This window comes from Leiobunum rupestre, chromosome 8 (genome assembly GCF_980474605.1).
Source record: "Leiobunum rupestre chromosome 8, qqLeiRupe1.1.hap1, whole genome shotgun sequence".
Classification (NCBI taxonomy): Eukaryota; Metazoa; Arthropoda; class Arachnida; order Opiliones; family Sclerosomatidae; genus Leiobunum; species Leiobunum rupestre.
The window spans coordinates 29,252,277-29,264,243 of NC_143391.1; the positions used below are offsets into that span (position 1 = coordinate 29,252,277).

The 11,967-nt window shown below is 36.5% G+C and overlaps 4 protein-coding genes across 4 annotated transcripts; 3 read left to right on the forward strand and 1 right to left on the reverse strand.

Moving 5' to 3' along the window:
- Positions 1-1,069, forward strand: LOC149933056 (transcription factor 24-like). Its single transcript, XM_090155474.1, has 4 exons — positions 1-127; positions 463-677; positions 764-871; positions 944-1,069. The coding sequence occupies exons 1-4, from the start codon at positions 37-39 to the stop codon at positions 1,010-1,012; spliced, it is 483 nt and encodes a 160-aa protein (XP_090011600.1). The 5' UTR covers positions 1-36; the 3' UTR covers positions 1,013-1,069.
- A 5-nt stretch (positions 1,070-1,074) lies between these two features.
- Positions 1,075-2,729, reverse strand: LOC149933057 (U3 small nucleolar ribonucleoprotein IMP4). The gene is made up of 9 exons (XM_090155473.1): positions 2,563-2,729; positions 2,396-2,504; positions 2,253-2,336; positions 2,083-2,192; positions 1,889-2,021; positions 1,665-1,819; positions 1,513-1,607; positions 1,325-1,395; positions 1,075-1,239 (listed from the first exon to the last, which is right to left on the reverse strand). Exons 1-9 carry the CDS (start codon positions 2,563-2,565, stop codon positions 1,121-1,123), a joined length of 879 nt encoding a protein of 292 aa, XP_090011599.1. The 5' UTR covers positions 2,566-2,729; the 3' UTR covers positions 1,075-1,120.
- A 553-nt stretch (positions 2,730-3,282) lies between these two features.
- Vps16A (vacuolar protein sorting 16) lies at positions 3,283-8,396 on the forward strand. The gene is made up of 18 exons (XM_090156420.1): positions 3,283-3,469; positions 4,012-4,100; positions 4,162-4,262; positions 4,329-4,457; positions 4,662-4,806; positions 4,876-5,003; positions 5,067-5,186; positions 5,249-5,304; positions 5,368-5,537; positions 5,600-5,808; positions 5,871-5,998; positions 6,691-6,973; positions 7,033-7,066; positions 7,134-7,306; positions 7,371-7,475; positions 7,536-7,883; positions 7,938-8,041; positions 8,108-8,396. Exons 1-18 carry the CDS (start codon positions 3,417-3,419, stop codon positions 8,247-8,249), a joined length of 2,517 nt encoding a protein of 838 aa, XP_090012546.1. The 5' UTR covers positions 3,283-3,416; the 3' UTR covers positions 8,250-8,396.
- Positions 8,397-9,064: 668 nt separating this feature from the next.
- mRpL19 (mitochondrial ribosomal protein L19) lies at positions 9,065-10,386 on the forward strand. The gene has a single exon (XM_090155691.1). It carries the CDS (start codon positions 9,369-9,371, stop codon positions 10,320-10,322), a length of 954 nt encoding a protein of 317 aa, XP_090011817.1. The 5' UTR covers positions 9,065-9,368; the 3' UTR covers positions 10,323-10,386.
- The last annotated feature ends 1,581 nt before the right edge of the window (positions 10,387-11,967 follow it).

An 11,967-nucleotide genomic window follows, 5' to 3' on the forward strand; every position in this document is an offset into this window, starting at 1 on the left:
TTTGGTTGTCTTAAACTCGGAAAGTACTCGATCCGGATGTTGGAATCAACCACGCGTACCGGTACCAGTAATTTTCAATACCGAAACAGCACTGCCTTGGTGAAAATGTCAAATGGAAGCGATGGAGGTAAGTTTATCGCGAAAAAGCTCTCCGCTTATACCCTTTTCAAATGACGCCTATAAAATCTGATTAAAGGGACTAGGTCTTTCTTGAAAGTCCCTTTTCAAGAGACCCTCTAGTCAATTTAAAATACGTCATTCGGTCACCGTTCGTTGTGAAGCCAAAGTTACGACCGAATGACGTATTTCAAATCGACTAGGTCTTTCTTGAAAGCCCCTTTAATACAAAGTTTTCTTTTTCATAAATAAATGTATAAAAGATTAACTGTGACTAAACGGTTTTATAGTCCTAGTCTGAAAAGAGTATAAGACGTCAGTTAGTTAACAGCTGAAATGAATTAGGTTCCACGTCGAGAAACGCAGCCAGGGAAAGATCGAGGGTTCGAAGCCTTCGAGCCGCTTTCCATAGCTTACAGATATCTTTACCGTCTGTCCCACCCAATACGAAACTCTCCAAACTGGATGTTCTAGTTCTGGCTACCAATTATATCTCGCATCTGACGAAAATACTTCAGGATCAAGAAGAATTGATGCTCGAACAAAATTGCAACAAAGCCGTAAGCTTTTTTAGACGCTCAATCCCAAATATCCCCAAAATTCAATCAATGGTTGTTGGAGTGGACTAAATAATCCGGGATTATAGGAAACCCAGCCGATAAATAGCGCAACGATCCACGAAAACGTCTTTCGTCTAAACGGAAACAAAGCCATTCACAAAAAGAACAGGAACAATTATTTGCATCCTGTTAAAGTGAGTACTCATTTCATTATTTTAAAAATAATAGGTCCAGTAAAAGTATTTGTGGTGTGTGTAATATTTCAGAAATGGCCCATTCGTTCCCGTCTCTACGCGGGAATAGAAAGTGGGGTGACGTTTTTCAAGAAAATATGAAGCAATATCTAATTTCGCCTAGTCATAAGCTCATTTTTTAAATAAATAATAAAGCAATTACGCATTTTTTATTATATTTTTTATTAAAAAAAGTAATTTTTAACATGATTAAAAGGGATTGTCGCTCAAAAAACGTCTTTTCTTGGAGGTATTCATGTAAGGCCGCAATGACCATTCGGTGTCCGCGGCGTTTCCTTGTTCCAAAGTCCCCAACTTGATCTGGTACACTGAGAAGAAAAAACACTAAGTCAACAACGTCATGGACTACGCGCGTGCCTATCAAAAACGTTGGTTTAATACTGTGCGTCTTACGTTTCATCTCGAAACGCGGCCCCACTTCTTTCAAAGCTATTTCCTTATCAACTTTCTTGTAGATGTGATGTCTGAAAAAAAAATAAGCAGTAATCAAAACAGAGGATTTCAGATAATCTTTTACAAGACACTGCTAAAATTCGAAAAGAAAGCAATAACCCAGAAAGTAACTTTATAATCATTTTTACCGAAAAGATACGTAATCATCTTGATTGGCGAAAGTGATGACTCTCTTGCTCTCCTCTTTTGGAACGGGGAAAAGATACTTCAAAATATTCATAACCTAAAATGATACTGAAAATTAATTGAAAAACTAAACCATTTCTTAGACTAAATTAACTCTGTTTCCCAAGGAAGATTTGAAGTTATGGAAGATCAGATGAGGATAGGCTTCTGACATAGTTTTAACTTCAGGAATGTCATGTCTCATAACTGTGTTTAACAATGTAAAATATGCTGTAGGACCATAAGGTAGATGGCAAATTACCAAACCATCTATAAAATAGAAACTCATTACAGTTTAAATACATTTTATAATTGATATGTTCTGTGGTAAGGATTAACCTGGTTCTCCTCTAGTTTCATGTACAACAATAAAATCAGTCACATCATTGGCGCGACAGGCTTCTATTAATTGTTTCATTTCATAATTTCCCCTGTTCATACGTTGAGCATTTGGGAATATTAAACGAACTTCCTAATGGGTTAAAAAACATTTTTTTAAACATTTTCTGAAAGGAATTACTCTAAAAGTTTACTTTCGCAAATTGCTTGAGTCGGGCACTTGGATCTCTTGAGGTTGTTACTACAATTTTTGGATCTTCAACACCAGCCCATCTGTATTCATCATCTATGTGACTTGTAGTACCTTATTATTAGAATGAAATCCGATTTACTGAAGTTTTTCACAGGTAGAGTATATATTTACCTTCAGCTCCTTCATCATCCCATTGTAACGATTTTTGTATGGTTAATGCAGCATCTCTCAAATGGGTAGGTATCACCTTGTTTTCTATGAAAAACTTTGTTGTAATCATTTAAACCTGATATTTATTTTTAAAACATATTTACCATCTAATGATTTCTTAATTTTTTCTTTATTCTCTGCTATTTGTCTCTGTTTGGTTTCTATGGACTTCCGATATAGGTATTCTCTACGAAGTCTAGCTTGGCGACGAAGCTGGAAAAATAATTTTATTTCAAAATAAATTTAATAAATGTCAAATAACTAAATTTACCATCTTATTTATTTGTTATTATGTTAAAGTAATTTCTTGCGCTCCTCCAAAAACACGTGGAGTACCTGAAAAAAATGTCTACTTCGTAGAACCACGTGGCTAACGTTTTATCGTCTGCTTATTTAGGGGACAGCGTTGGCAGACATACGGTAATTATCGTACATGTCGATGATGGGTGGGGCTCATTTCTCCACAGTTGGAGAAATGAGCAGTTGGACAAATGAGTAGTTGGCGTGATGGGCATTTTGTAGTTGGAGAAATGAGCAGTTGGAGAAATCATGGACTAATTAACAACATGTTGTTAATTAGTCCATGGAGAAATGATACTTCGCTATTTTCGATAATTCAGTCTGAGTTACGAACTTACAATAACGTGCAATAATTACTAAATTTTACAGAAAACATGTTAAACTGCAAATTTTTAATGTTAGTTTTTTGTTTTAGTAAAAAAAAATTCAATAGATGATAACCTAATTTAAAAAATGTATTTATCATAACTATAGCAGCTTCGACCCAGTTACGTATTTTTCAAGTTCCTAGCTTCGATCATGGACGAAATATTGCGTCGGTACGTAGTCTAGATTATCTTTGATTGCATCCATGCTTCGACTAAGTATTCTAGGTATTTCCACAAAATTAAAATTTACCACAAATTTTCAGGCGTTCGATATTGGTTTGGTTTATTTTTTATCCATCGAACGATAGTTTTATTTTAAGGACCTGGCAACGCTGTTAGGGGAGTTATGGAGTTATTTATCAAAAAGAAACTGAAAGCTGAAAATGACAGATACTGCAGTTTACATTAAAGATAATTACAAATAAAGTTTATATTACTTATAAAATCTTAGGTAGAAATGGCGTTTTTAACTTCTGATTGGAATCCTCTTGGAAAAAATGTATTTTACAGGTAATGCTTAGTGTAATTATTTATTTTAAGCAAGATTGAAATTTGCCTTCTAAACCTTTGCATCGTAAAGGATAAATAACTGTTTAGGAGTATGATTAAAGAATAGACTATTAAATAAATTAATCACCCGAAATTAGTAATAGTCAGTGGGAAGGTTTTTAACTTAAGACGTTTATTAAATCTAGCCATGGGGGCTTAATCGTACATCTTTGCATTTTTCTTAACCTCTTCCCAAAAAGTGTGAGCTAAAACTGCTAATATTTACTCTTGAACTGTTACTTTTTCAAGTCAATAGATTATTTCATTGTTGTTCGGTATAACATAGCTTAATTTCAATAAATATTTGAGTGTTATATAATGTCACGAGCAAGGTCAATGTTTTTAGGGTACTTGCTATAAAGTTAATAAACCTCTGTCTTGTGATATTAAGGGCACACATTTTATAATTCTATATTTATTATTTTATTTAAAAAAAACTATTTATTTTAAATTCTATGTATACAGTTTCTTGGTGGTTTTTTAAAATTGTTTTGTATTGTTAGGAAAATTGACCTATATTCAATGGGATGGAATGACATGATAAACCTGTCCGATTGTATCATCGCTGCTGCGCCATTTGGAGGACCAATAGGTAAATTTCCAAAATTGATAATATGATTAGAAAAAAATCTTGATAAATGCTTCGCATTCAGCTCTAGTAAGGGATGAGAAGAAAATCCTTAAAGTTACCACTAGTGGCAAACCAGTTGTATATTTATTCTCAGCGTCTGGTTTACCTTTACATACCATTAAGGTATAACGCTTCAATGGGAGTGTTTTAAAGTGCACATTTTTTACAATAAGTTTTCTAATTTTTCAGTGGAACAGTGGCAAGCTCATTCATATGGCATGGTCTACCACTGAAGATTTATTATGTATACAAGATAATGGTGTAGTTCTAACTTATGATATTTTTGGAACAATGCAAGAAATGTTTACTATGGGACAGGTATTGACTGATTTCAAAATAAACTTTTTACGTGTAACAGTACCTTTACATTGTGAGGTATAGCAGGCATATTTGCCTGCTTTTATACCCTAACATGGCGTCGTATTTTCACGCGCAAAGTTCATTTTAAGATGCACCAATTTTCAATGTTAATCCAGCAGTACTGCTAAGATCCTATTTATGAAGGTTTCTTACGTTCTCTAGGAAGTCAAAGATACCAAAGTTCTAGAGTGCAAAGTGTTTAACCAATATCAACATGTTGGTATAGCATTATTAACAGCGTCATATAGAATATTTTATGTAAATAATGTGAAAAATCCTAATCCTAAAAGGATGGCTGAAGTTCCAGGTTAATTTGATTTCATATTAAATTAGTTATTCATCTTAAAAAATTTGAACATGGTTATTTATTGCTCAGGACTTGACTGCCCTCCAAGTAGCTGGATAGTCTACACTGATGATAACGAAACTAAAGCGTTAGTAGCCAAAAATTCCACTCTGTATCTTGTCAACAGAGAAAGCTCAGACAAAAGTTGTATAGAAGTGGTATGAATGGAAATGCTATATTATTGTGAAATGCAATTAAAATTTTTACATTATTTATATCAGAGACCAGAATTTTCCAAAAAAATTAATGCCATTATAGAAATAGCTATTTCACCAAACAATCAAAATTTGGCCTTATTCTCTGATGTGGGAGCCATTTGGATTGGAACAACAAATTTTCAAGTAAATGCCAATTATAATTGTATTGGTTTATTTTTTGGTCTTATTGTACGTTTATATTCTAGAGAAAATACTGCGAGTTTGATACTAGTTGTCCTACAAGGCCCCAACAATTAGTATGGTAAGGCTATTTAAGCTAGAATTTATGGCGTTAAAGTAACAAATATGTATTCTTAATTGAAAGGTGTGGTAATCAGGCTCTTCTCAGCTACTGGGATAAACTGCTTTTAGTTATTGGGTTGGACAAAGACTTCATCAATTATAATTTTGATTCTCGAATACACTTGGTGCCTGAAATAGATGGAGCGAGAATTATCACAAATACATCTCACGAGTTACTACAAAAAGTTCCCAGTACTATAATTATTTTAAAATCAGTTGAGAACAATTGTATTGAAAATTTACCTGTTTCGCAGGTGTTGTAACTGACATATTTCGCATTGCATCTGTGGCACCTGGAGCCCTGTTATTAGAAGCCTCTAAAGAATTTCAAAAACGAAGTCATAAAGCTGATGATTACATGGCCATGATCCGCGCTTCTAATCACTTGGAACTAGCTGTTGATCAGTGTATCAGAGCTGCTGGCTACGAATGGCTACCTTCTATTCAAAAAATGTTACTAAGAGTAATATACATATTAAAATATTGCAAAATGTATAAATTTAACTAACATTTACAATTCCTTAGGCAGCTTCTTTTGGTAAAAATTTTGCTCCTACCATTAATCCAGATAGTTTTGTTAAAAAGTGTCAAACTTTGAGGGTTCTTAATGCAGTCAGAATGCATCAAATTGGTCTACCATTAACAATTGTACAGTATCCTTAAAATATATACAGGGTGTCCACTAAAAAATGAACCAGGGCGAATATCTCAATCTGTTTTAGGTATGAATTTGAAATTTTCATGTTGCATAGAGTGTGTAGGGGGAACTTCTACTATGAAAATGTCGATGACCTTGAACTATGTCTTCGAGGTCATCCTAAAATTATCTTGAGAACCCCAAGTGTTAGATAGTTGGTTCCAATTAGAAAAGTATTCCACGTCTGGTTTTATGTCTTAATAGCTTTGACCCGATCGGATTTGACCAATAGGAAGTCGAGAAAAGTTTTACTAAAGTCACAAAGGTCGTAAAAGGGAAAATTGCAAGAATGCGTTAATAACTCTAAAACCAGTCGTGTTACATTATTGAAATTTACTAGACCAAGTCATCATGGTGGGAGTCTTTAAAGTTTGTAAAATTAGATGACCTTGAAAACGCGGTTCAAGGTTGTGAAAAAATTATCTCTTGTTCCATTGGGTTTAGAAACCAGGTTTCAATTAGAAAAGTGAGTATCACCACATTTTTATAGTAGGTGTTCCCCCTACACATTATGCTACCTGGAAATTTCAAATTCTTACCTAAAACAGATTTTGAGATATTCGCCCTGGTTCATTTAATGTGGACACCCTGTATGTTTTCCCTGTATTACATTTGTACCAAACATTTCCCTTAACTTGATAATTCAAGATTAGAATGCTTAGGGGAAGCGGTATTACTGGACCGTTTAGTTCTACGGCGCCATTACTTTTTGGCAATTAGAATTAGCAAGTATTTGAAGATACCAGAGTCGGAAGGGGCCTCCAGGATATTGGCTCATTGGGCATGCAACAAAGTAAAACAGGAGCATGATAGTAACGAAGAAAAATGTGCCATAGATATTGCAAAAAAATTGGGAGACACAACAGGAATATCTTACTCTGAAATTGCAAATAAAGCTGTGGAATATGGAAAGATAAAATTGGCAATCAAAGTTAGTATATGTTATTTGTTTTAGTATTTTTTGCAAGTGTTAATTTTTTTCATCTTTAGTTATTGGACTATGAGCCGAGGGCTTCTCAACAAGGTTTAATTTTTTGATAAAAAATTTATAATATAATAGAAATTTTTACTGAGAAAAATTTAAAATTAAGTGCCATTGCTAATTAAATTGAATGAAGGACAACAGGCGATGGTGAAAGCTATTGATAGTGGCGATACTGATTTAGTATACATGGTTATCAAATACTTTCAAGACAAATTGCAATTTGGAGAATTTCTACAAACGATAAACAAATATCCAGTTGCTTATTCCTTATTCTTAAAAGTAATAATTTTGATTTGTGTATTGTAAGATTTGAGGCTTTTTAAATGTTTTTTCCTTGGAATAGTTGTGCAAAGATTATAGCCTGGAAAAGTTGCGAGACATGTTTTATCAAGAAGATAATTTCACAGCTCAAGCGAACTGTCACATAATGGAAAGCTATCAAACTGCGGTATATATTCTAATATTTAAAAACACACAGTTTTCCATTTCTTTTTTTGCGATATTTCAGCTTCCAGAGAGACGTATCGCTACTCTTCATGCCGCTTCTACCAGTTTTCGGAATGGAAAGAATGATTTTGCATATCTACAAACGGAGGATCAGATAAAATTACTCAAATATCAGATGAAACTCAAGGAAAAGCTCAATCAACCTAGTTACGGTGATTTATCGGTCACGCAAACTTTGCACCAATTAATTAAAGACAAAGAATATAAACTTGCTGATGATTTCCACAAAGAATTTAAAATTCCCGATCGCAGGTATTGGTGGGTTAAGATTCTTTCTTTGGCAGAAATTCAAGAATGGCTTGAATTGGAAAAATTTTTTAAAGCTAAACGATCTCCTATAGGAGCAGAAGTAAGCGTTCTCTTTTTTCAAAAGTAACATTACATTAATTACTTATTTTTTCAGCCTTTTGTTGATGTATGTATGAAATACAATAATCAGTTTGAAGCCAGAAAGTACATAACGAAACTGAAAGATGAAAATAAAGTCAAATACTACACAAAAGTGGGGTGAGTTAGGAATGTTTTAAGAAAATATTTGTTTATGAGAAATTAAACTATATTTTAATTTTGTAGGATGTTGGAAGAAGCTGCTAAAATTGCGTTTGATCAAAAAGATGATGGTGGCTTGTCGTTTGTGCAAAGTAAATGTGGACCAACCAATCGCGTTCTCATGGATAAAATTATTTCCATGAAAACCCAAATTTCGAGACATTAGTATTTATCTCTTAAATTTGTCTCAGTTAAAAGAAGCGCGGGTCAAATAAAAATGTGTGAATTTAAAGTAGTGTTTAATTATATTATTTTTGCAATGAAATGTATATATGCTAAGTAAATTATGGATATCTCATATGAACTTTGTATTAATGAGGAAATAAGATTTAAACCACTTTGTATTAAATGAATGAATAATAAAATACTTCTTTTTTGGAATACCTTTAAAGAAAAACTTATTTACAAAAGGATCCTAGTCAGTAAAATTATTTAAATTCGATTAATAATAGGCGCTTAAATAAACCCGTCTCTGAATGTCTTGCCCCCCTGTAGAAAAATGCTGCCATATCTATGCATACAGGGCTGTGCTTAGGGGATAGCGAGCCGGGCGATCGCCCAGGGCCGCTAAATTTTTCCTATAGGGATGTATATACTGGAGGGCCGCTAAAATCACAATTGTCAGTTTCGCCCATGCATTTCGCCCGGGGCCGCGAGACCTCTAAGCACGGCTCTGTATGCATAGAATACTCAGCTTTGGTAGTGTAAAGAGAAACCATAGACAAACCATTTATATGTTCAGTCGCAGCAGCAAAAAATCTATTTTTTTTTTGAGATACACAAACATCGGTGTCGACCCGAGGCCTTGGACACCAGCACACACACACAATAACTGATTAATCAGGGTGAGATATGTGTAACGGCCACGCCAACGGGGGGATACGTGGGGACAGGGGTGGGGACACCCGTGGCGGAAGTATCCCGACCACCCGTTGGGGGATTGGTAGTCGTCCTCACACGGCCTTCGACAAACTCTGCCTCCCGGACGCCTCGGATTACAGGAGTGAGCCACTACTCCCGGCTGCACAAACTCTATAATCGGCTATGAATGAAGAATGATCTTTTATTTAAAGGATTATTAAATAATTTTATTGACTAGATCCTTTTTGATAAGTAGCCATGAGTAACTGCGTCTGTCATTGCCAAATTGTTTGAGGTTGCGTCATCTGCTACCATTGCGGTGGGAATGTGAAGAACTGGTACTGGATTCTTGGATTAATAAGCTGGATTCCTTGTGGGAAACGTAATATTTTAATTTCACGTTATTGTGTATTAATTTTGATAAATGGCTCTGCGAAGTTTTATGTTGTGGAATAAAATATGCAGTAGAAAATCAAAAGCGGTTTTACTAATATCGAGACCTATATCTTCTCAATCGCGAGTAAACGAAGTGAATGATGGAATACCAAGGCCTATCAATGAAAATAAGAACAATAAAGCAGTTGACATTCAAATTCCCACTTTAACCAATACCTCACAATTTTACAAGCTCGCGGAATATAGATATGTATACCCAGAGTTTTTGCCTGATCCGGATATGTCTAGGCGACATTACGTCAGGGAAAAACTTGAAAGAGCTGATATGATGTCAAGAAGAAAACAGATTGAAATTCCAGAGTTTTACGTGGGGAGCGTTATGAGTGTTACAGCTTCAGACCAATATTCACCTGGAAAAAGCAATCGATTTGTTGGGATATGCATTTTAAGAGAAGAACATGGTTTGAGAACCTATTTCATTCTAAGAAATGTTGTTGATAAACAAGGGATAGAGATTCGTTATGATCTCTATAACCCTTGCATACAAAAAATTCAAGTTTTGCGTTTGGAAAAACGATTAGATGACCATCTAGTCTATTTACGTGATGCTTTGCCTGAGTATAGCTATATTCCATTTGATATGGAAGCAGAGCCACATCCAGAAGGAGGTTTGGTTCTAGTAAATACCATTGAAGTGAAATTGAAACCAAAGCCCTGGTATGCAAGATGGGAAAGGTTCAATTTAAGTGGAATTGATTGGAGCTCTGTTACATTGAAAGAAAAAATGATAAAACAAGCCAAAACAAGAGGAGAAAAGGCTGAATATTGGACTAAATACGATTTAATGAAAGATTATCGTAATTTAACAGTTGAAGATGACCAAAGTCTTATATGGAAAGAAGTTCATGATCACCATTTAGAAATTCAAGAGGTTAGAAAACGAGAAAGGAGGAGTCAACTGCTTGATAAAAAAAAGAAATAACATTTTTAAAGTAAATTTGTATTAGAAACTTCAATATATAAGAAATAAAATGGACAGGTCTATATTTTTCTTTATTGAATGTAGAGGGGATTTAATAGACATATATGTTCTAGCCTGCTAAAAAATTAGTCCTTCAGTTTACATAGAGCCAATGCGAGAAGCTCATAAACTGCACGAATTTAATCTGCTAAACAAATACTTATTGATTTTTCGCCTACATGACTGTCACTGGTGGAACGCTACACTATGGACATTCTATTATTGTCTACCCCTTCCATAAACTGCAACCTTGTACCTCTTCATGGTGGAGGGGCAACCCTTCATGCTGGCCAACTAAGGCTCTGCTTCTTCCTTAAGCTAAGGTGTGAGGTATCGTGCTGAGGGCTGAGTGGTACCGGGGAAGCGAAAATACGGTATCGTGAACGATCCCCTCGGGGCACCAGGCGACACCCCGTTGTATTTAAGCCTTCCGCCCGGGACCAAAAATGAAAGCACAAAAAACCAAAAACCGGCAAGGGTTCGAAAGAACCCGGCCTTAATTAAGGGGAGGGTTCGAAGGGACCCGACCTAAATCAAGGGGAGGGTTAATCTCCTGATGTTACCCCCCCCTGTTCTTAACCTTGAGGGGGACTTACCCCTACAGGAACCCGGCCTAGCCTTCAAGGGTCTGCCTCTGGCAAGAGCCAGTCGGTGAAGCAAGGGTTCGAGGGGGATAAGCCCCTGAACAAAACCCAAAGGCGGAATTGACGCCGCAGGGAAAAATTGAGGCAGGAGGAGGTCTCTGGTAAGGACGACCCCCGACATCACTTCCAAAACGATCTAGGGAAAATGACTCCCCAGATTCCCAGTCTCAGGTTTCCAAAAAGGCGAAGTCTCACGACCAAACCTATAATGAAACCTTAAGCTCCACAAAGATGGCCATCGTTAAAGAAGGCTATCCTGCGAAACTCATCTCCGCAGAGGAAATGGGCACCATTCAGCGTGAGATTCTGAAGCGTATAGATGGGTTACCCTCGGGCAACCCTCTACCTCGTTTTGGGAGCTTTCAGCTGATTGGAAGCGCCGTTCACTACCTCTGTAAGGATGGGTTTACAGCGGATTGGTTGGTGCGAGGATTTGACCAGAAGGAATTGGTCTCCGGGGGGTCGCGGCTTTTAGTAATGAAGGCCGCCGACCTACCGAAGCCCTTCAAGGTAGCCTTCCGCACCAAGGACATCTACACAAAGGATGGCACTGTCCTCCTTCGTAGACTCAGCACCTACAACAACGCGCTAAATACGCAATGTTGGAAGGTTGTAAATAAAGCCGATGAGCCAACTGCCATCCGCTGGATCTTCCAGGTGGATGGAGATTCGGTTAAGGCCATTAAGGAGGCAGGACACCCAGCCTTAACGGGTCTGGACAGTGGTATCTTTAAGATACTTCATGAACCTGACCCGTCAGCTCTGGTGGCTCCTGCCAAGGAGGGTGGTTCAGTCGAACCCTCTGCTTCGGAGATCTCAAGGATGGAAGATGAGGCTCTGGCTGGCGGGGACTCAGGAGAGGACATTCCTTTGGAAGATACTCTCGCGGAGGACCTAAAGGCTTTTGGATTGTCGGACACCGATGAGAATAAAGAGGTTGTACCCAGTGGCGGCTTAAGAAG